This window comes from Mixophyes fleayi, chromosome 6 (assembly GCF_038048845.1).
Source record: "Mixophyes fleayi isolate aMixFle1 chromosome 6, aMixFle1.hap1, whole genome shotgun sequence".
Classification (NCBI taxonomy): domain Eukaryota; kingdom Metazoa; phylum Chordata; class Amphibia; order Anura; family Limnodynastidae; genus Mixophyes; species Mixophyes fleayi.
The window spans coordinates 4015558-4040706 of record NC_134407.1 but is presented as its reverse complement, the minus strand read 5'-3'; the positions used below and the strand labels follow the sequence as shown (position 1 = coordinate 4040706).

The following is a 25149-nucleotide window of genomic DNA, read 5'->3' as shown; positions in this document are numbered from 1 at the left end:
TGTGACAAAACAGGATTAGTATATTGTTATGTAATCTGAGAGACGAGAGATGTGTGTAAGATATAATATCTGTGAGCTATGTATACATGTATTTCTATGTATATATAAAGTGTCAAACAGCCAATGTTTCGGAACAGATAATGGCGACCGTCAGGCTGTAGACTGGAGGAGATTAGCCGGCTGAAATATTGGCAAACGCTACCTGACACTTTTGTGGATTAATCTTCCCCGTTTTATTGAAAACCTGACTTAGATAGAGATATAGATAAATAAAGACACATTTCTTACTATCATTTAATGGGGACATTTATGTTATCAGCCTAACCCAAGCTGGTTTGTTGTATGATTGACCATAGACCAGTCTGTTATCACTTCATTGGGCTAAAATAATTTCTGCGTGTCTTCAAAATGTAAATAATAGTTGTATGTAACATAGTTGCATTCGTATGTATCCACGGTACTCATGTTGTCCATCACTGTAAGAACGAACGTCATTGTGATGTTCTCCTTGTTCCAGCTCCTAAGTTAAGTCTCGAATGCAACATCGACCTCCTGTTCCTGCTGGACAGCTCGTCTGCAACTTCCTTAGAAACCTTTATGCGGCACAAATCCTTTCTCAAGCGCTTCATACAAGCTGCCCTGTCCGACGACTCTCCGGTCAACATCGGTGTGGCCCAGTACAGTATGAGGTTCATATGGTGGTGAAGATCAACGAGTATGAGAACGTGGCAGAACTTCTGACGTATGTGGACGGTATGCGGTTTATGGGTGGTGGAATCTTACACAGGAAAAGCCCTGCGCTATGTACACGACACGGCTTCAAGAGCACCCCAGCCTTTCTGACATACGTGATGACCTTCCTCGTGTCGTGGTCCTACTCACGGGGTCCACGTCGCAGGACTTGGTGTTAGAAGCGGCATTATATGGCCAGGGATCAGGAGGTGTTCCTCCTTGGCGTGGCAACTGACTCGACTAAAGAGGAGATGGCAGAGATTGTAGGGAACCCCCAGAATATGATAACTTACTCCAGCCCCCAGCAACTCTTCAACCAGCTGCCACAGCTACAAAAGAAGATCTGCAGTATTGATGCCCAAGGTGCCAGCAATTCTCAATCATATATTTAAATGTTTTGTTATTTAATAGGTGTTAATGTTTATACAAAGCTGGGGTTAAAGATGCATTTAATAATAATCCTGTCGCAGGTCTTTCCTTCTGTTATGTTGGTTTTACTTATCCTTCTTCTTACATTGTCCTTATTGGTTTTTTTCTTTGTACCCTAATCCCTTTCTCTTCTCCCAAAGACCTTCTTCCAAATTTAATCACTTCTGATAATCCGAAAACTGGGGCATGGCCCAGAAGGTGTTCTCACAAGTGTGGTCGGTTCTGAAGATACCAAAACGGGCAAAGGACACACTAACACATCCACCAATGACCTTAGAATTTCTTTAAGTAGGGGGAGCTTTCTAACAAATGTTTAGATTAAATGAACTCTTCCATTGTAGGTTTAGTGGTCCAAAACTGTACAGTCGAGCATCGGAGGTGGTAGAGGATTCTTGGAGAAATCTAAGCTGCCGGTTTTTAAAATTCATTATTTTAATTTATTATTACACGGACAGTTCATGTCTCGTACAGCCGAAAAATATTGACAATTCGGCATATTTATTCTGGGACTCTCAGCAAAACTTTGAAATAGTCTCACTCATCATACCCCTCCCCCCCTCAGCTTAGCTACATCCCCATAGTCTGACTCGGGGCTTATAGATTCACATGTATGTAAATGAAGGAAAAAAGCAATGAACCAAAATCAATCAACTGTGTTGCCTGTACTCCTCTATTAATTAAAAACATTATTAGATTGATACTAAACTTATATTGAAGATGTGAGCCAGTACATACACGGTCATCGGCAAGAGAGACAGTCGTTTACACTCTGAAGGTTGGTAGACATATAGTGTTAAAATACTACTATAAAATACCAATATTGTAACTATACAATGATAAGAGTGACCATGTATTCACCAATCCTGACCTCGGATCGCAGTAAAAACAACCTTTTCAAGAGACCAGACTAGGGCTATTCATTCAGATGCTGATGCTCATTGACTAATTGATGGTGATTTTATACCTATATTATAACACTTTTCTCCTCCCTTTCAGGCTGCCAGGCTCAACCGTTGGACATAGTCTTTGCCTTGGATGCCTCATCCGGTGTTGGACCGGAGAACTTTATTCGACTGCTGAACTTCATAACTATGGTCTCTCTCCAGTTTGATATTAACCGTGACGTTACTCAGATTGGTCTTGTTACATATAGTAACCAGCCGAAAACTGTGTTTGGACTGGATACACATGAGACGGGTTCTAGCCTCCTCCATGCCATCAACCAGGCGACCTACCATGGAGGACCTCCATCTACTGGAGGTGCTCTGCTCCACATTCACAATGAAGTGATGACGATCCAAAAGGGGGCTCGTCCCGGTGTGAAGAAGACTGTGATACTGATCACCGATGGACGCAGAGCAGAGGACGCGGCGGTCCCTGCCCAGAAGCTGCGGGATAACGGGATCTCGGTATTCACAATCGGAGTGGGGAGAATCCAGAGGAGTTTACTGCTGCGTGTTGCTGGATCGGAGAAATTCCTCACCCACGTCCCAACTTATGATGCCCTCGGCCAATATGAAGATATCATTGTTCAGAACGTGTGCGAAGGTGAAGTTTCTTCTACTCTGTCATGAGTGTCTCTTTCTTCTTTCCATCCGCGATATATAAGTTAGACATCTCCCAGCATCCATTGCTTATAGATATTATATACGTCAGGAGTACTGCTAGTTATTTAGATGATCGTTGTTTAGTAATGGATGATTTTTTGGGATCATATTAACCCGTTTACTATCAGTATTATTAAATAACCTGATACCTGACAACAGGATGTTGTTTTAAAGTTATTAAATTCATTTTACAATTTTTGGAGGTCCAGATGGACCTCAGGTCTGACGTTGCGGTTTCGGATCTTTAGTGGACAATTCCTTTAAGTTATTTTAAGGTTCTGTTTAAAGAGAGACTTTTTCAACTTAAGGAATTTCTTTTTCTGTACCTTTGAGGCAGGAAGATATAATGCATTATATATCCCGATTTTTCCACTGCAGCGCTATTTAAGATAAATTAAAAGGAAACTAAATGGAGTATGCTCTCCCTTATCCGGCTAAAGTTGTATCTTTTGGCCCTCAGAAAATGGATAAAAAAATAGAAAATAGTTCTTATATGGGGCCTAGCGTATCCGTTATACTTTTTGTTTGTTTTGTTGCCTAAGAACCTGCAAGTCATGATTGTACTGCTCCAAAGAGATACAAGACATTAAAGCTCCATCCTCCCAAGATGACAGCTTGTAGCAAAGTGATGGGACAGGATTCTCTATAACTACATCATTAATTTCAGGTCTTGTATTTAGCTTATGCTGTATTGTTTAAATATATATATATATAGCACCCTCGGTGTACACAGTGCTTACATGGTTTGTATATATTAATGTCCAGCTGTCAGTTTAATTTACGCAGTATGTGCAGAATTGTCCTAGATCGTCATCCTCTTCCTGCAACTCTCTGTCCTAACGAGCACCAGGTCACTGCCTGATACCGGACGACAGGCCGTTTTTTTATGGGTATTAAATTCATTTTCCAATTGCCCAGTGATGATGGGAATTTTTAATGGTGCATTACCAGTGTAAGTACTAACCTCTCATCTTCCCTCCGTCAGTAAACACCATGATCCCCGGGTACACGTCTTGTCCACTATAATGTTCTGGGCAGCGTCTCTCTATGGCCCCTTCGCAGAGTAATATTCTAGGGAACTAATGCTGAAATGTTACTATAATCTGCCCCTTACTGAGAGGGAGCCGCAGGTAACCCTGGGGGTCGGGGAGATGATAGATGTTATCCAGAGAACGGTTCACTGAACGTAACTACTTACGGCCTCAGCGCTCTCTGATCTCACTGCTAGGTCATTACATTGTCTGATGGAGCGGAGGTCATGAGGATTGTGGTCACCTCCCAAATGCTCCCTGTTTAATTACTGAACAGTTTCTATTTGCACGACTAGACTGAACATCTTAATAGGAACCAGAAAGTAACAATATATGAATATTAGTCTTGGTCGGTGATCTTGTATTTGTTACTAGAATGTAAACTAGAGTAATTCCACTCAAGTCAGGTGGGAGAGCGATCAGAAACGTTATTTATAGCGGAGGTAGACGACCTACGTGTCCTCATCCGTTGTAGAACTACAAGTACCGAATACTGTTATCACGTTTCCTTTACACACCCAATAGCGATCTGACACCCCTTACACTGGTTACCGCTAGCCACGCCCTCTACGACATATTGTCGCCATTTAGACAAGTGCCAAAACAATCCATTTGTCACTCTGAGGGGTGCTGTATCTGTATCTGTTTTGGGGTACATTGGTTGACAAATACGTATTGATACTATAATACTTATGATTTGCATAATTAAGTTCATTATGGTAGTTAAAGGGATTTTTCAGAGGAGTTAAAATTGATATTTTGTAAGTGGCTTAGACAACATAGTTTACAATTGGAGTAAAGCCTTATTGTCAGGGGTGTATTTTTTAAGAGAGGGGTTTGCAATCTAAAATATGTGGGCGGTGGTTCTCGGAGCTCATGGTGCTCCAGGGGCGGCCTCTACGGCGAGGACCGCGCAGCAGAGGGAGGCCCCATCCAAGACAAGACCCCAATGAGTTATACTCTTCCACAAGATATGTTACCTCCTATGTGACTAAAATAAATCACTTTAATCATGCTAATCTTACACTAGGTTTAGTCAACATATTTCTTACCACTAAATAATCAAATCTACTGATCTGGACAGATATAGAGCAGTGCAGACCTTGTCTCTGTTATCACTGAAGTCTATTTATTATAAGATCACTTTGCTGTCACTATATAGGGTTCTTTGTAAACTATTTTTTTAATTTTTTTTTGCTTAAGTCGCTGTAGTTTAAATTTCTCTGAAATGCAGAATCTTTCCAGGTAAATGTTCACCGGGTCTATACATGTAGGACTCACAGCCAGATAGAAGTCTCGCTGCGTTTCGCCGGTGGCAGCTTTTTCATTCAAAGCATTAGAAGCCTATTTAACAAACATCAGAGCTGCAATCCTGAATGAATCATTAATGACGTCCTCTTAATTGTACTGACATTCTCTGGCACTGTTGTTGCAGATCCTAGCTGACTTTTTGACAGGGTTTTAGCAACTCGGCCCCATTTTTCCTTCTGTACTCTCTGTCTCTCCGCGTTTCTCTCTATTCCGGCTCCTCTAAGTATCTCCGGTCACAGCTACAGGGAACAGATCTTCCTGTCAGTAACATTGTTACAACAACTCCTATTCCACAGACAAACATATGACCGTTAAACAGCAGCTCTGGCCAGGCCCCTGCTTCTCACTGTCATGGATTTTAAAGAAACCTCCCCTAATTTGCAGGACATTACAAATATTTATGAAATGGCGATGGATATATTCGTTCAGTCGGTCTTTGACTCTGACATTTGTGTGTTTCAGAGGCAAAATCCAAAGTGAATCTGTGCAAACCTAATCCTTGTATGAATGGCGGGGTGTGCATCCTGCAACAAGACAGCTACCACTGTGAGTGTGACGGCTGGGACGGGCCGCACTGCGAGAATCGTAAGTATCCGTGGGACGTGTGATACTAAAGAACAGTTTACAGTATCTATATTACTGTTTCCTAATGTCCCAAATACAGATCTGTAAATTCTATGCTGCACTTACACAGGGGTATGGCAGCCAATTAGAGAGCATCTTTGGGCATTCATCATGTGCAGACAATGACAATAAGTAAAGGAAACCTTCCATTGCTCTAGATGTGGGCTTGCACAGAATAAATGTTAAAAAAAAAAAAAAAAATAAAATATTGAAATTAATATAAGGGGTGAACAGTTCTAAAACTTTCTAATAATGAAATAACGCCCCACGGGATTGTTGCAAGGTTTCCACCAATTATAGGGCTATGTGTTTCTGCTTTATTAATGACAGTCTTTTCTTTTTTTAAGAATGTGCCTCTCTTGTACATTGTAGGGATACTCAGAGGAGACGCTCACTGGCCTCTAGGATTACAACTCAGGAATCGGCCGCAGAGACACTCCAGTACATCGCGACATCGGAGGCCTTCCCGGCAAACACCGTAACATCAGTCCTTGTTACCATAAAAGAGCCAGCCAGTGTAGCGGGTCATGGCAGGGCATTCAGTGCCCGTGTTTGCATGTTCACATATCGGTGGTTGGAAATCTGAGGTCTTGCAAACTACCCCACCGTTACTGCAGACTCAACTAAAAGACTGGTGTAATGGCACTGAGTGGACACTCGAGGGCAGCAAACCAAAGCATCAACTGTTACCTAGCGGGAGTCTCCTGTACCCAGTGTCAGTAGGTAAATGTATCCCTAACCTTTGTAAACTTTTATTTTAAACATGAACATTCTAAAAAGCAAAGATGTTCAAGATGTAAAATTAAATCCATTATATAATATTCCTGACAGATATGTCAATATGTATATGTTGGTGGATTATTATTATTGTCTTATTGTACAACCACACAGAATGAAAATATTTGTGCTACAATGTATATGTCGTGGATACAGTCTTAATGAGACTTGCTGTTACTTTATTCTTTCACATCGTTTTGTAGGATATATTTAATATAAACATCTGCTGTATTTTGTATTGTATTTATATGAGGGCATTTGTAGAAGTGTAATTCTGTCTACGATGTCAACATTTTTTTAAAATAATTAGTATATTTGTTAATATGGAATTGTGTAGTTTTTGCTCTTCTGCAATATGAATATGTGTTTTCTATGGATTAAACTCACATTACAAAGTGTAGCTCTTTTCTCTGGCAAAATACTCTGTACACTATGTATCTCACTTATGTCTCGGTTTGGGCGTAAAGTGAATATAGTCAGATTGTTTTACGAAATTGGCAAAAGGGGTTTTTGCCACCATAGCTGGGCAAAGAGTCTGATTAAGACCCCATGAGTTTATAGGCCAGATACTGGTTTGGGCCTCCTTTCTCCCCCTCCGATTGTCATTTGAAAAAAAAACCCCAAAAAAACCCCCCGAAAATAAATAAATAGAGAAATCGTCCCTTTCAGTCCAGACCCACTGGGCCCTAAGTGGGAGCGTAGGTTGCCTGATGGATGATCCACCTCTGGCTGGGCCCACCATTACACAGTGTAACAATAGAGACGGATAGCGGGGTCTGTTTCAGCACTCTGTGACCAAAGAAAAGGGAACTCTCAATTGAAAGAGTATCTTATACAAAGGATGTATCAGTCACATCTGGTACTGAGCCATAGTCCTCTAACACTAGCCACAACATTAGCCTTAACCCAAAAACTAAACCTAACATTAGTCCATACAGTATAAACCCGCGTTCAATCTCAAGACCTGTAAACCTTGCCCAGATTATAAATATCCTTGAAAATGTATTGTACTTCCTGACTTTTGTGCTTTCTAGTAAAGCCGTTATATCAAACAGACCCAGTGATTTATTTGTGTTGCTCTTGGATATGACACAGAGCTGTTTATTGGATATAATTGTATTTTATGAACAGTGGAGATAACTTGTGTCCAAAATAAGCAAACTCTACTTCAGTTAAATATGTAATCCAACTTAATGTCACCGGGTCTAGGTGCCTAGTCTGAGCTAGGTAACCCACTCTCTTCTCCTTGTCTGGAACTCCAACATACATCCCACCCCCACCTCCATAACACCCACCACCACTATATTATAAAGCCCCAATGCTGGGTGCAATTCCTATACTTCAGCACAGAGTATTACTGGTTATTTATATAGCACTTACGTATTACTCAGTACTTTACAGAGAACAATCATTCACATCAGTCCCTGTCCCAGTGGAGCTAACAATCTATATTCCCTACCACACACAGACACTAAAGGATTCATTTTGTTAGAAATCCGTTAACAGATTAGAATGTTTTTGGAGTGTGGTAGGAAACAAGCAAACTTCACATTGATAGGGCCCCGGTCAGGATTGAAGCCATGACTCCAGCGCTGTGATAAATGCTGGGGCATAAGTTTAATACAAGAGGACCTGTATTAATTCCAGCCACCCCTGTATTTTGTTTCAGTGAGTAATTAGCAATGTTGGGACGCGAAACGCGCTGTGAACGAATCCTCCCCAAGAGCTTGTCTGAATGAGCTATAACGGGAGACCCGATTCATTCTTTATCTGAGCGATCTCCGAGAGAAATTATAACCAACATTCTCAGATTTCTAGTTTTAAGTTTAATTTTTCATGTAGGAATCATAAAATACTTTGAAATACTTTTTTATTTTAACATTAAGCACCAAAACAATCACTTCTTAAGACTGAAAAAAACAGGGAAACAGCGTTCTGAGTCAGTCTGAGACGCCGTTTAAACTAGTATATTAAGTGTAGAAGGAAGATGAGAATCTCTGCGGACAGCAGACACCGGATCACTAGTTAATGTCTCGTGCAGAACCACTTCCACACATTTCCGAAGATTCCATCTTTTATGCTGAAATTTCATTATTAATGTATTTTAGTTTTTAAGAAATCTGTTTTTCCATGATCTGACGCGCTTTACCTGTGAGTTACTGCCCTTATTCAGTTTATTGTGTCCTGCTGATCTCCGACATGACTGTTCGAAGCCCAGACGCTGGTTCCTACAGCTCTTTTCTTGCCTTGACAATGTTATATGACAATAAATATGTTCAACCACATAGAAAAGATTTCACCTTATCCCTAAAACAGATTGTAGAATATGAGTAAGTTATTGAACGGTGACATAGAGTCTTGCGAGCTCTGTCTTGTGGAGGTCGATGCGCGCTGTCTTCAGAAGGCTGATGTTCTGCAGGAAATGTTTCTTGGGCATACTGCTGTATATAATACATAACCCAGAGTCCAGTAGACCTGAACCTAGCCTGAAATCACAGACAGAGATCCAGGAGGACGTGGTCGCGGTACTCCAGTCTATTATGCCCGGTAGATTTGCCACCTTCGCGGGAGGACAAGTGGCTAATGTCTCGGCTTTGGTCACCCAGCACGACGCAAGAAGAGGTCTCCTGGAGGTGTAAAATGGTTGGGCTCCTGGTTCTCTTTCAGGAAGGAGCAGGGTCCTGACATCTGATAAATAAAATGCCAACCAGACTCAAGTCTTTTAGTCCTTTATGAAGAGTAAGTTTTCTAGCTGGCTCCTTTCTTCTCCCATTCCTAAAAAAAAATAAAATCAAGAGGATTAACACAGTCATTCCTGATGAAACCTAAGTCAGTACATACTGACGCAGGAGCGTTAAATGTATAAAACCACTTTATATCTGCAGTTATGTCCGGTATTGACGCCACTTCAAGTTACAAAAATTTCTACATGAACGTTTGTTAACAATTTCCCTAAATAAACAGACTACATGGTAAAGATTCACGTTTCATTAATTGGTCTTGTACTTTGATAGTTATACATAAAATGTGACACAATTGGAAATCATAAGATGAGACGGATTTAGGAATATTAGAGTTTTGCGGTGAATTAATCCGTGTGTTGGGGTAATTGCCCCAAGCTGCATGTAGAACTGATGAGACGATCATGATTGCGGGTTACTGTTACCCCAGCAGGGGCATCTCTGCAGCTGGGAGCTAAGGTGTGTGGGGGATAAATACAAGATGGTTTTGGGAACGTAGTTGTCCTTTAATACCTCATGAATTCCCATCTATGGCTGTACCATAGTCTGACACGGCCATGAAGCTGCGGTCCTACCGCTCTGTCCTCATACCGAGTGACGGGATCACTGGCCACACCCACAGCAGCATTTAAATTAAACCAATTAAATAACGCAATAAATCCATCTGCCAGTAGGAGCCCCTACTGAATAATTCATAGTGGGGAGAGGGTAGATGGGAGCATATTCATAGTGGCAGAGGGGTCGAAACATTTTTTGTGGGATGTCTTACTCGTTATTTATGTAGGAAGTCTGGGGGAAGAACTTTTAGCCCAAAGTGGAATGGGTCATGGTGCAGGATCTGCTTTTACCTACCTGCCCAATAGTAATACTATATACATTTATCAGTATTTCAGTACGTGTGGCCAACACAAGAGTGGTCCGAGGTCGGTATCTAACGGAGTTTACAGGTAGCTGCTATTTACATGTTACATACTGAATTACCGTGCGGCTGCGCCACCAGTTCCATTCTCCGGAATATTGGTTCAGCCTGTGACATTGTCATCTACAGTGTGGCTGGAGAACCGGTTCTCTTTGATGTGTGTGAGTGTGAGTACACAGGTGCATGCGTGTATGTGTAAGCTAATGGTAGCGTGTAGAGGTCTCTCCTCTTGCCTTCAGGTTACATGTACCTTGGCTTTCTGCAGTACGGTGCCTTTTCCGGTGGTCATTATAGATAGCGGTCTGTTCTTCAGCACCATGGCGGAGTTTACCGGCGAGGAGTCCGGGATGTGGACGGGGCTGCTGCTCTTAACCTGGGTAAACAGATATGAGGAGAACATGTTACTATGGGGCATATTTAACAAATCACGGTAGTGCACTATTGTGCACTTACCGTGGAATTAAAGTCCCGATGTGCCCTCCGCAAATTTATTAAAGGTGCATCGCAGCAGATATCATGGATATCTGCTGCTTTGCAATCCTGGTTGTTTTTGTGAGCAGTCACCATTCAACAGAATGGTGACTGCTCCTGGCCGCAATCTAACAAGTTCCGATTTTTTTTTTTTTCAGGAACTTGTCTTGATAATGTACGCCACATTATTATTATTATTATTATCATTTATTTGTTGGGCGCCACAAGGTTTCCGCAGCGCCTTACATAATATGAACAGTAGACCATACAGGGTAAACATCACAGAACAATAAACACTAAGTACCAATGCTTCGGAAACTCCGGGCAGACATATGAAGTAAGGGCGGAGCAGAAGAGTCGGTATGAGGACAGGAGGGGAGAGGGGCCCTGCTCATACAAGCTTACATCCTAAGGGAGGGAGGACAAAACAGGCATGAAGGGAGGCAGTGATGCAATGGAGAAAAAGGGACCAGGGGAGAGGGGGGGAGAACTGCAGAGTGGATGAGGGGTTAAGTGGATGGTTGATAAGCTTTCAGGAACAGGTGAGTTTTGAGAGCCCGTTTGAAGGAGCACAGATTGGGAGCGAGACGGATGGAACGAGGGAGGTCATTCCAGTGCAGGGGGGCAGCTCGGGAAAAGTCTTGGACTCGGGAGTGGGAAGAGGTAATGAGAGAGGAGGAGAGGCGACGGTCGTTTGCCAAGCGCAGGGAGCGGGCAGGAGTGTGGATGGTGAGGAGGTTAGAGATGTAGGGGGCAGTAGACTGAGAGAGAGCTTTATAAGTGGTAGTAAGGAGTTTAAAGAGGATTCTGTAAGGGAAAGGGAGCCAGTGTAAGGCCTGGTAGAGAGGGGAGTCAGAGGAGGAGCGACGTGAGAGAAAGATAAGTCTGGCAGCTGCATTGAGCACAGATCGGAGTGGGGCAAGATGGGAGAGAGGGAGGCCAGTGAGGAGGAGGTTGCAGTAGTCCAGGCGGGAGATGATGAGCGCATGGATGATGGTTTTGGTGGCGTCTTGTGAGAGGAAGGGTCGGATGCGGGCGATGTTGCGCAGTTGGAAGTGACAGGCTTGAGCAAGGGATTGGGCGTGGGGGGCAAAAGAGAGAGAGGAGTCAAGGGTGACACCCAGGCAACGGAGTTGGGTGACAGATGAGATGGTAGTGTTGTTAACAACGATTGAGAGGTTGTGGTGAGAGGGGAGTCTGGAAGGAGGAAAGACTAAGAGTTCCGTTTTGGAGATGTTAATTTTGATAAAGCGTGAGGACATCCAGGAGGAGATGGCAGAGAGGCAGTCAGATACACGAGAGAGGAGGGTGGACGAGAGATCAGGAGAGGAGATGTAGAGTTGAATGTCGTCAGCATAAAGTGGATACTGAAGACCAAAGGAGGAGATGAGCGCACCAAGGGAGGAAGTGTAGAGCGAAAAGAGAAGGGGGCCGAGAACAGAGCCCTGGGGGACTCCTACTTGGAGGGGCGTGGGGGCGGTGGAAGAGCCGGACGTGGAGACAGAAAAGGTGCGGTTAGCAAGGTAAGAGCAGAACCAGGCATGGACAGAACCAGAGAGGCCTAGAGAGAGAAGAGTTTGCAGAAGGAGGGGGTGGTCCACGGTGTCAAAGGCTGCAGAGAGGTCGAGGAGGATAAGTAAGGAGAAATGACCCCTGGATTTGGCTGATAGGAGGTCATTGGTGACTTTAGCCAGGGCAGTTTCAGTGGAGTGGAGGGGGTGGTAATCAGATTGGAGAGGGTCGAGGAGGGAGTTGTCTGAGAGGTATCTGGTGAGACGACAGCAGACTAACCGCTCAAGAAGTTTGGAGGCATAGGGGAGAAGAGAGATAGGACGATAATTGGCGACGGAGGAGGGGTCGAGGTTAGGTTTTTTGAGGATAGGAGAGATGAGAGCGTGTTTGAATGAGGAGGGTATAACACCAGAGGAGAGTGATAGGTTGAAGAGGTGTGCCAGGTAGGAGCAGGGAGTGGGAGAGAGAGAGCGAAGGAGGTTAGAGGGGATAGGATCAAGAGGACAAGTGGAGGGAGGAGAGGATCATCATCCTAATTGAAGAAATCCACTGCTGTCAGCTCTGCTACGAAGAGCAGAGCTGGACAGCGCATGTGTGGAGGGATCACATGATCCCTCCCTGTCACTCAGCGCTCTGTCTGCAACGATAGTTGCAGAGACAGAGTGGGGACTTTGTGCGCATGTGCACTGCACATGCGCAATTAAAGGAAGAAGAGGAACGAAGAGGAGATCCCGAGACAGCGTGTCCGAAGAGGGGGGTAAGTGTGATTTTTTTCTATCACAGAAACAGCAGTTTATCGGAACTGCTGTTTCTGTGACCCCTTTTTAATAAATGTGAGAAATAGTTCAATCCTTATCCTTGCGATAAGGATTAATAACTATTTCTCACTTTTGCCGATTAATGATAAATGTGCCCCTATGTAACTAGCTCTGAGAGTCTATAGGAACCTCCGTTGGTGTATAACGGAGAGCATCCCTCCGGACTAGCGTTCAGTCGGGGGTGGGCCGTTCCTGGCGTCACCGCTCTATTAAATGGCGTCGGTGGATTCCACATTACACTGTGGCTGGTTTACAGAGAGAGTAGATCCCCATACTAAATATTATCACCTAACATTCACCCACCAATTGGCAGAGCTGGAGCTAAACGTAGTGCGAGACAATGGCCAATGTCTAGTATACACTGTATAGGGTTTATAATCCTTTATATTCCTTCTTTGAACTGTACATCTGGGTGGATATTCTGGTTCCCGGCGGCCCAGAGTACTGTAGTGGATGTACCGATCGCTCTCTCTTTATAGAGGCCCCTGACATGAAGTTATATACCTGACCTGTCCAACCCACACTGTGGTGTCTTCAACATATCAAATAAAAGTTTGTGCGGATGGCAGTATTAAAGCAGACACAGTTTTCTAATGAAAAATCTCAATTTTTCCGTGTGGGAGAATTCAGTGTATGTTTTGTCATTACTGGAAACCCGATCGCAATAAACAAGGTGCGTCTATCCCCGATATCTTCTACCTGCTTATCTCTTCCGCTGCCACCCTGCCCCGCTATCATAATCCTCTGAGCAGGCCTGCCTTTACTCCCATAAGAGTGGACACAAATATATTTACTACTGAAGAGGTGCAACTTGACCTCTTAAACTTAAAAGTAGAAAAATCAATCTGTTCAGGTTATAAACATCCAAGAGTTTTAAAATGGCAGCAATATTAACTGAACTTTGGAACCAAAAGCCCAGATTTTGTTTTGTCCGCTGCACTAATAAAAAAAAAGAAGTAATAAATAATATAATAAATAAATATTTAAAATCCTTTTATACATTAAAAAAATGCATTAATTACAAAAAGCCAAATCAGGGGATAAATGATAGAAGGTAGAGAAGCATGTCCCTGTCTGACATTTACTTTCCACAGCCATTATCCTCATACTTACACTGGTGAGGTTGTCCACGTGGGCCGGGTCCACTGTGGTCCCCAATGTCACCGGCCCGAGCTCAGCCTTCCTCAGGTTCTCCTTCACTTCCACAATCTGGAGCTCCAGGTCCACTCTGTGACTCTCCCGCTCTTTACACTCTTCCTCTTTGCTCTTCAGCTTTTCCTCCAGGTCTGAGAGCAGCTTCTTGTCTGTCACAGAGACGTATAGAACCCGTTAGATCTACAGACCGCTACGTAACAAGAGCACATTCCATGCGGAGTCCCTCTTTAACTCAGTCTTTACAGTTACAGGTCTATCTACGGCCAGCGGAGGTTTGGGGGTCGAAGGCCGAGCTTTTGACGACTCCTACTTTTATTTTTTGTTACATTTTAGGCTCCCTCACACAGGTATTAATATTATACAGTCAACACTCTTTCTTAAAACCTGGAAAAGTAGTTCTCAAGCTGATCATCCAAAACCAATGTAAGTGAATGGACCTGTGCACACACGGTCTCACAATGCTGCGGCTCAGCGCCAACACTCCAGCATCCAGGAGCGGTACATACATACTCCGCTCATTACATACTCCGCACACAATGCTGCAGGGAATCTAACAAAGGATGGAATACTCCATGTGTCATTGGGAACCCAGAACGCTATACATGGTGGTATGCTCCCGGTATCGGGTAGAACCCAGGAATCACCCCATGGTGGTAATAAACGATGATATACTCCATGTGTCATTGGGAGCCCAGAACACTATATATTACTCTACAACCCCCCCGCCCATGGTGGTATGCTCCCGGTATCAGGTAGAACCCAGGAATCACCCCATGGTGGTAATAAAGGATGGTATACTCCATGTGTCATTGGGAGCCCAGAACACTATATATTACTCTAAAACCTCATGGTATCAGGTAGGACCCAGGAATCACCCCCATGGTGGTAATAAAGGATGGTTTACTACCGGTGCAGTTGCTGATGTTTTCTTTGAGTTCTCTCCTATCTTTTCGGAGCTGTGCCAGCTGCACCCGAATATCCTCCCTCTCCTTCTCCAGCCGCTCTTTCACCTCTGAAAATCTCCTGGCCTCGGCCTCCGTGCGGTTCTTCCCCAGTTTGGTTTCGATGGCTGATGAAAGAGATGTTATAAATCTGGAATATACAACCTGATCCATCTCCCCAATAAATTATAATATAGAGAAACAGTCACTGGGAGGTGAAACACACCGGGGGGGCAGTTATATGACCAGGAACAGAGGTAACTTTGTAACCAATAACATCCAATCAGATGTCTGCTAAAGTGTATGAGAAAAATTTATTTTCTTTTAAAAATGTTCCTAATAGGCAGCTGAGCCGAGTCCTGCTCCCTGGGACTAACCGCTGAAAGCACTTCTCTGTGTACACGTATATTTACATATCGCCATCAGACATCAGGACGATTTGCGTCTCTCTGCGACAAACCTACAACCCACCTGGACTGCTCAGTTTCTTGATTTTCCCCATCAGCGGACTGGAAGTGGCCGCGACGTTTGTTTTCATCTGAAGATCGGGGGTCGGCTGCTCTGCGCAGTTCTCTGCTTCCTGCAACACGAGAAATACCCAACTGTCACTTACATTGTGCTAAATTCTGACGGATGGTAGAGGAAATGTGTAAAGGTTACATTTAAGGGGAGACCTATGGAGAAATCTGTTTTACACACACAAGATTCTATGGGCTCGTTCCCGCTTTGTGTGCGCTGAGGTCACAATGTGTCGTCCGAATATAATGCACTTTTATCAGTTTATCAAGTCACTCACACCTATGGGGAGAGCATCACAGGAGATGGATCTTTGGGTCCATCTCCTTCATTCTTCCTGCTCTGTCCGGTGTTATTTAGTGTAAATGACGTCTGCACTTCGCCCGGGGCAGTGAGGAGTCGGGGACAGAACCCGGAGTTGTCTTTAGAAAAAAGTCACTGCTGGGACATTATCCTATAGGAAGTGCTGTCCTAACATGACTTTAAATTGCCCCATTAATTTGTCATCACTACGATGACAGATGATAATTAACGGACAAAAGTGCAATTAATAGTAAATAGGCCCCTAAATATCAAAAGATGCCCACAGTTTCCTGTAACTAGCAGAAGAATCGTCTATATTAATCTTCCTAACCCAGCAAATAGTTTATTCCTGTCATTCACAAATGTTATGTGTTTATGGGGTGGTACAAAAATGGTTCTTTTGTTGTCCCATGTCAGAAAAAAATGAACATTGCAGAACAAGAACCATCTTTGTGAATCCGCCATTTTTGGAGCTTTGGAGAGATATTTATATACAAGAAACAGCTTCAGGTTTTTTTTTTTTCAATCTAAATTTTTTCACACAAAAAACAAAATAAGTTTTTATGGATCTGGAAACACAATAACCGGGGTAACTCCCACAGCTAGAAATATAACGGCATAACCGCTAAGAGCGTCACTTATGTTCTGTTACTGTGCCAAGATGTGGATCTGTAATAAGAAGACACCAGCCTGAATCTAGGTAAGAAAGGAGGTGAATGAGGGATGTTTCCGGGAGGCTTTATTTAATTTAAAATATATTTTTGTTAAATGGTGTCTGTGTTTTATTTACATTTTCCCCTGGTGCACTATGACGTATAGCGGGCCCTGGGTGCCAGGGCATGCTGGCACTTATGGTTCTTAAATACCCGCATGCTCTGGCAGCCATGGATATGCTGACACTTGTAGTACTACAAGCACCTGCATGTCCAACCGCTTAATGGCAGCCTGGGATCTGTAGTGCACCATGGACAACTGAGCACGGGACTGGCTAATCCTAAAAGGGGCGGGGGGCATATATTTATAGCAGGTCCTGTGCTGACTGGTGAGGGTTTCCCTGGTATAGTGCCACCAGCCCGAGTTGGCATAGCCTAGTGCTGGTTCTGGCAGTTTCAGGGGGACCCCACATTTTTTGTCCCCCCAGATTTTCTCAATTATGCTTTATTTTTATTTATTTTTTGGGGGGGGGGGGGGGGGTGTTATACACACAACATGAACATGATCTGTTCTGATGGTCACACAGGACATTTTGCAGTTGACTTTATTATTTTTCCCTCTATTACACCCAGATTTTACACCAGAGACGTGAAAAATGTAAAACGTGTATTTGTCTGTGATAATGAAATAAGTGAGACTTAGTTCCTCACCTCGGGGATGGAACAGGGGGGCTCCAGGTCCCTGGATGACAGTGGTTCAGGTTCTGTCTGTTTGTTGGGGTCCCTGTCTGCGACCTTCGCTGCTGACGGTTTAGTCCTCGTGTTGTGCAGGAAAGACCTCGCTGGTAACAGATCGAGGTAGGTACTATCTTCTGCGTCGCCCCCTCGCACCTCGGTTTTAGGGTCTTCCTTCTGTGTAGGGAATAAAGATAATGGAAGATAACTGGAGGCTGTGGTGAGGTGCAGACTATCCCTAATTCTTCTGTAACTATTTATATAGCAGAAAAAGTTACATTACAGAGCAGAACAAACTGTATTTCTTTTATATCAAAATAGTTTTTCGTTTAGCTCCATAGTTCTGTGCCACATTATCTTAGTAGGTAGAATCAGGACAGAGCACATCTTGTACCTGTATGTCTTTCAGAATTACACACTGCATGCTGCCATATTTCTGTGAAAGTCCATAGGTCAGGGAGACCACCATTGGCTGACCAGACGCTGACATAGAGGGTGCCTTGGCCTCAGATGTCCAGGCTGGAGAAATTATTATTAATGTATTACTAGGAGGGGGCCAGAGGTTTATATTCATTACTTGTTAGCAAATATTTATAGGGAGTCGTAAAATTTATAGCAAGATGAAAAGAAGCGGAATCGTTTATCTATTGTTTCAGTATGTGCTATATACATAGATACAATGTATAAACAAGTATTAATTTTATTATGCTGTGACGACCTTTGTGGTCTGCTAGAAGAGTTGGTGATGAGGGATTGGTGTTCTGTAAATTGTAGTGTGTGCATGGTGTAACTAATTGAATAAATTAATCTCTATGGGACTGATTCATTAAGGATCTTAAATTAAGAAGTTTCTTATTTAAGTCTCCTGGACAAAACCATGTGACAATGCAAGGGGTGCAAATTAGTTTTCTATTTTGCACATAAGTTAAATGCTGACTCTTTTTTCATGTAGCACACAAATATCAACTTTAAATTTCAGTGTACAAATAAGCTATCAAGTATTTGTGTGTTACATGAAAAAAGAGTCAGCATTTAACTTATGTGCAACACAGAACACTCATTTGCACCCCTTGCATTGTAACATGGTTTTGTCCAGGAGACTTAAATAAGAAACTTCTTAATTTAAGATCGTTAATGAATCAGGCCCTAGATGTGAGGTCCATGCACATGCAAGCTAATTGCAGAAGACATAATAAGAATGTTACAAGTACAATACAGTCAGCACTGATAGACGTGTGCACAGTATCCACACAGATTAGATCCTTTGTCCGTTGCTACAAGAAGCCGATTCTGCAGTCTCCAGGTAGTACCGGCATCTTGATTACTTAACCTGTGAGCCAGGGACAAGCTGGGCTGGGGGGCCCCCGGCCCGGTTCCGTAGATGGCTAGCTTGGTAGCCCACTACGGGACCTGCATTTATTTTTCCTTTGAAATCCTTCTAAAAGGCTGCTGAGTCCAATCTTGCCCCCCGTGCTACAATCTGCCTGCCCTCCGCTGCTGTGAGCTATATGGTTTACAGAAGATTATTGGAATATTTTATGCTGCTGGACAGTTAAATGTCTCGTAATCCCAGCATCTACTCGTACGATTGGACGGGTGGACTCTGGACTACAGACCCTAATAAAAATCCCGAGTGTGTCCGGGCTATGTAAGTGTCTGTGTGTAACCAAACGCATCTAACAATCCTAACATATATGTCACATTTTTGATAAGAGATATGTACAAATATTGACTAGCAATTCAGGCACAAACCTTACCATAAAGTCCATATATAGAGGGATAAAAAAAGAGATTAAACAAACCTCTGAAGCAAAAATATTATGTCTGAGTAAAGAAACTTCTGAACATAATAGTACATAACATATATTATATATAATAAATCACCCACTCGGACCGGTAAGTCTAAGGTCTACTTACCGGTGTCGATCACTTCTTTGATTATTATTATTGTTTATTTGTATAGTGTCACTATATTACTCGGTGCTTTCCATAGAATATTTATTATTCCCATCTGTCCCTGCCCCGTAGGAGCTGACAGTCTACATTGGAATTGGGAGAACTCTAGATGGATGTTCACCTCTCTCACAATCCTCTAACACTTCTTACGACACCGGTTAGACTTTAATAAAAGCAAACTTGGCCTTGTACAATGACCTAAATCATTTACCCTCTTAGTACATTGGAGATATTACTATGGTAGAATCCATTACACTTTCCCCAGGTGCCACTTATGTTTCTAAGTACATATTATTAGGTTCATTTACCACCATGTAGGAGGTTTCTAATTGGACTCTCTGGACAAAACTCAACATGTCGATGTCTGATCTCTTCCACTGCTTCTGGGTGATCTTAAAATCAAACGTTTCTGGATTATCTAACCCTAATGGGTTATATTGGGCATCTTACCAAATGGAATGAAAGTATGAACACAAAAGCCGGTAAAATATGTTCGATCCCCTCTAAACGGGAGACGTCTCCTGTGGCCCCAATACCTCCCCTCAAATTATACTATAATAACTAATTGCTGCTATTTGGATTAACATCATTTCCATCTGTGACTATTTTCATGTGATGTGAGCACATAAAGTACCCTGCTTGATTTTGAATATTCAAAACTACGGTTATTAGAACTGCGCTACGACGTAAAACAATTTATGTCTAACGTTGTATTCAGTATATTTCTCACTGTGGCCCCGGAGACTTTAACGCTGCCGCTGCTGCTTACCGCTGGGTCTGACACATCAACGTCATCGTACAGATCGTCCTGCTGGCTCCTCCCTTTGCGCGGGTTGTCTATGTAAGTGTTGGGCTCTGAATATTTCCTCTGCATCAAGCTGCAAAGAGAAACGTGTACAAAGGGTTACAATAATTAATGGAAAAACGATATATATTTTATTTTGCAGCAGGAGAGGCCAACGCTTTACATATAGTAGCAGTAATACTGTCAGTTGTAAATGTTGACGTCATATTACACTATTTGTACACAATATAATGAGGTGTCATATACACAAGAGGTTATTAATAAAAATATAAAATGGAATTAAATACAGACACAAATACAAATTAATTTACATTAGCTCCAAACATCTGTTGTTTCCCTTTTAAGGATCAAATGTGAATCTTATCTCCAGCTGCAGTATACATCAATATATCAATAAAGTAATGCGATTAGACGGCCGCAACGTCCTATAATATGGCCGTGATCCAATGATGTAAGGACTGACAGCTGGAGCTGTCAACACACAACCAGCCAATCAGAAGAGGCTACCGACAGTCATCATTAACGAGCAGAAGTCCTCTATCACCCAGATCAGGTGGAACTACGTGGAAACGCCCTTAGGGGGGTATTCAATTGTTAGCGAGATCCCCGGAAAAACGAGCGCTCAAAATATATTAGCGTTAATACGGTAATATGCGCGTAAATACCGTTAATACGGTAGTTTACTCGCTGAACTCAGCGAGTAATTACCGTATTAACGCTAATATTTTTAGAGCGCTCGTTTTCCGGGGATCTCGCTAACAATTGAATACCCCCCTTAGTGTTCCAACCTACACTCGCCCCGTCCCTGTCCTCCCCCACTCCTCCTCTACAGTCATATGTATAAAATGTGCACAAATATGGATACGGACGTATGTTTTGTGTTACGCATGTGAAGTACACAAATGCATATATCATGCAAATAAAACAGACTTGCATCCAAATGTACATGAGCCCCGAATTGTTAGCAACCAATGGGTGCATGTGTATAGAAAATACGTCCCACCCCTCCAGTTCGTATATTACCCACACTGCCTGGACATTTGGGTGAGGGGGACATGGTGAATCTTTGCAGAAGAATGATACAAGAGCGTAATCCTCATATAATGACCGGCGACCTAATACACTTACAAGTAAGAGTTCTTGGCTGCGCTCACAATGCAGGAAACTCGCTCAGAATCCACATAATCGTAATTAAATTCTTCTGGGTCAGTTTTGGAGCCGGATTCAGACAGGAGAAGTCCCAGCCAGTGCCCCATGTCCTCCGAAGACTTTGCCTACATGTAAACAAAGCGCGTTACTACAGCTCACAGCGTCAATGTCGCCTGATGGTGGCGATAATGACTGTGATATATGGGTACAGAATCAAACAACATGCTCAGAACTATCTAGAGAAACATTGTATCATTAGAAATACCTGACATGTTTATATCGATAGTACAACGATATAGACAGACATGAAAGTAATAGAAATTGAATGATAAATATAATTAATGATGTGCATGTACATACACTGTACTCCCAGCAGAGAGCAGTAATGTGCATGTGCATACACTATACTCCCAGCAGAGGGCAGTAATGTGCATGTGCATACACTGTACTCCCAGCAGAGGGCAGTAATGTGCATGTGCATACACTGTACTCCCAGCAGAGGGCAGTAATGTGCATGTGCATACACTGTACTCCCAGCAGAGGGCAGTAATGTGCATGTGCATACACTGTACTGCCAGCAGAGGGCAGTAATGTGCATGTACATACACTATACTCCCAGCAGAGGGCAGTAATGTGCATGTGCATACACTGTACTGCCAGCAGAGGGCAGTAATGTGCATGTGCATACACTGTACTGCCAGCAGAGGGCAGTAATGTGCATGTACATACACTATACTCCCAGCAGAGGGCAGTAATGTGCATGTACATACACTGTACTCCCAGCAGAGGGCAGTAATGTGCATGTGCATACACTGTACTCCCAGCAGAGGGCAGTAATGTGCATGTACATACATACAACTCCCACCAACATACTGGTCTGGGGTACAAGGGTGAAGGCCCCTCTATAATGAAGTGTCAGATAATCTCAGGGTGGTCTTACAAAGCTGCAAGTTACATATTTAAGTGGATGTATCTTATGAGGGTCTCTGATGACCCAGTCGGACCCCCGTCTGCAGAGGTTTTAGATGAATTCTGAGCTACTGATAAAGACACTTAATTACTTTAATATTAACCTGGGGCTCAATATTAATATTTAAGGCCTATAATTAATTTGTGAAATTATAATTAATTTTGACCTACAACTGTGAAAAGGATTTAAATCCTGTAACTGAGCGTTTACTTTGGTTCCAGTTTCTGAAATGATTCTGTGTGTAAATCACACGGATGAAAATAAAACCATTTTCAGTAACGCGTGACAACTGCTGAGCGTAGAATCGGTTATTACCTCGAGCGTCGCCAGCTCTTCCCCGTTGTGCAGGATCCGGAAGGAATAGAGGTGGTCCGGGCTGGGCTGCGGGATGACGTCGCAGCCAACCAGACACACCGGCTGGATGGCAAATTTACTCCTGTTCCGGTCCTGGTAAAAATGTAGCTGTCCGTCCTTCACGCAGCAGTAGCGAGATTTCCAATGGCTGTTTATCAGCACGTTCAGGTAATCTGGAAATAATCAGCAATTAGGAAACCGTTATCTGGATGACATAGGTATAATATCACCTGGTCTAGGGGCGAAATAATCATAGGCGGATCATTCAGTTATCAGCTGTTAGAGGGACCTCGATCCTAATGGATTGTTCCTTAATTTGCAAATCCTTTGTTATATTCCTTGGTTCTCGGATGTTTGTATATATACAGGAAGCCAGATAGATAAACATATAACTAGATACATATGTCACACTGCTGTTCTGGATCTCACCCCAATTACAAATGTCAGTGTGTACTGTACACAGCACTAACACGTAGCCCTCTGCACACGTGTACATACGTGTACACACGCCTCTCACAGAGGGTTAGATGGGGTGTATATACAGGACTGGTCCAGAAGAGGATGTTTAGGCTGCTGTATAACTGGTAACTCACAAATAAACGTGGACATTGTTCAGAACTTGTAATAACTAAAGATAGTTGAGAAAAGCACCAGATTTCATGACAACAAGAAGCAGTTTGGAGACCAGAGCGGCCAATAGCTGAACACAGCTTAATATGAACAGAAAATATCAATATCTTACGATATGGAAACTTTTATCATCCTATAGCCAGCTGGGGATGCTGGGGTTTGTAGTTCCACAACAGTTGTAGAGCCACAGCTTGTCTGACATATATTTGTGACCATCACAATAAGTCTTTTCATGTTGCATTAATTTGTATTTTACGCTTGGTGGTTCTTCCATGAAGCCCACACAGGGTGAACGGGGAATAGAACAGTCCGTCACGTTACACGGCTCAGGGATCGCAGGAAACGGGGACTAAGACCCCCACTGGTGGGGACTTACTGGAGGTCTCCAGCGTCTTCTCCGGGCTCTCCATAGAGGACGACTTCTTTCTTCCCAGATTCATCAGGTTACTGAGCTTCAGGCCGGACGGCCCTTTCTTCTTAACTGGGCGACAGAAAGAAGCCGTGAAACTAGCGCTGATCACATGAATGTATAAATCACACAGAATTATCTATATGTTATATGGTGCTCGAATGTCCGATATACCCCATAGCCCAATAACTAGGACACTGGAAGGTAAGTACCATAGACCCAGGGGTTAGTGATCCCTCTACAGCCCTGTACACTGTAATTACCTGTCCTTATATCCTAGTATAGTGCTGAGTACACGGCTAGCACTATAATGTACACTGTAATTACCTGTCCTTATATCCTAGTATAGCGCTGAGTACACGGCTAGCACTATAATGTACACTGTAATTACCTGTCCTTATATCCTAGTATAGTGCTGAGTACACGGCTAGCACTATAATGTACACTGTAATTACCTGTCCTTATATCCTAGTATAGCGCTGAGTACACGGCTAGCACTATAATGTACACTGTTCCCTCTCTATAGATGCCCCCTATAACAAGGTGCTAATCCCGCTGCAGCCTTATGTAAGAACTAAAAAACTACTAAACAATATATTAGTTCATTAATAATTGGAATCCAATTTGAAGTCACGGTTGTTTTGCCGTCAATGGGAGGAAGTTTTCAGCTTCTGGATTTTAATTTGTTGCTTCCTACGGCCCCTTTATAATTGCCCACGGAGGCTAAACGTACAGCACAAAGGGCCTTTGTGAGGCCGCACTGAAATGTCCTGTAGTGTAATATTATCACGGTCCTGACAAAGGATCAGTCAGTGAAACAAGCTGGAAGCTCTTTATAATGCTCCATCCAGCGGATAAATAGACTCATTTTGTGAAGATTCAAAGTTTCCAACCTTTGCAGAATTACACATGTTGAATATTGGCCAACTGCACAGTACCACTTCTCTAACTCGGTGTACAGGGCATAGATCCTAGTATCAGTTTTTACTCTGTATGTATGAACATCTATAGTATTATTAAAGCGCGAATAAGAGAAATAGTAACTACCTTTCCCTATTCTTTCTGGTGCTCTGTATGTGATACTCTGTTACTATTATCTGTGGACAATTACAAAGTAACAATTCTCTTGCTCTGAATGTAGAATTTAATTATCCTGCACAGAACCAGTTGTGAATGCTGCAGATCATTCTCAGTCGGTGATACTCATTAAAACAATTACCGGATTCCCGTCAACGGATGCCCCGACAGACTGGTAATACTGACACGTTCAAACACTGACCTGAAACACCGCTGACAAATGAAGAACCTGGCAGGTAGCGATTACGTCACTTTCAAGCTCTACACTATGTTTGCTGTTAACCTGTTTTTTTAAGGAGGCGCCGCCTGTACAATCTATTAGGCTTTGTAAAGAACTCTCAGTGCTGCTTATTATATTTTATAGTCAAGATTTTGTGTCTTTTAGAAACCTTTGAAACTGTTTTACTTTTTTTTTTTGTTGTTGTTGACTGAAATTTTGAAACTATGTAATTTTTGTAATTATGTTTCCCCCCTGGGGTGTGCCTGAAAATGGCCATTGCTACGTCTAGTGCACCCACCCCAAC

At 42.9% G+C, this 25149-nt stretch overlaps 2 protein-coding genes across 2 annotated transcripts in view; one reads left to right on the top strand and one right to left on the bottom strand.

Annotated features, from left to right (window-relative positions):
* The window catches only part of VWA2 (von Willebrand factor A domain containing 2), a 27557-nt gene extending 20445 nt beyond the window's left edge, over positions 1–7112 (top strand). Inside the window, 5 exon segments of the mRNA XM_075215632.1 lie at positions 518–682; positions 685–1095; positions 2158–2709; positions 5573–5695; positions 6107–7112. Of these exon segments, the coding sequence (XP_075071733.1) occupies positions 518–682; positions 685–1095; positions 2158–2709; positions 5573–5695; positions 6107–6216 (1361 nt within the window). The 3' untranslated portion in view covers positions 6217–7112.
* Positions 7113–8314: 1202 nt separating this feature from the next.
* Positions 8315–25149, bottom strand: part of AFAP1L2 (actin filament associated protein 1 like 2) — a 101867-nt gene continuing 85032 nt past the window's right edge. The window contains exons 10-19 of the mRNA XM_075215631.1: positions 23516–23620; positions 22471–22682; positions 21165–21310; positions 20001–20109; positions 17252–17452; positions 15540–15648; positions 15035–15196; positions 14086–14276; positions 10422–10544; positions 8315–9286 (exon numbers count right to left, since the gene is read on the bottom strand). Of these exons, the coding sequence (XP_075071732.1) occupies positions 9260–9286; positions 10422–10544; positions 14086–14276; positions 15035–15196; positions 15540–15648; positions 17252–17452; positions 20001–20109; positions 21165–21310; positions 22471–22682; positions 23516–23620 (1385 nt within the window). The 3' untranslated portion in view covers positions 8315–9259. The remainder of the gene's footprint in view (positions 9287–10421; positions 10545–14085; positions 14277–15034; positions 15197–15539; positions 15649–17251; positions 17453–20000; positions 20110–21164; positions 21311–22470; positions 22683–23515; positions 23621–25149) is intronic.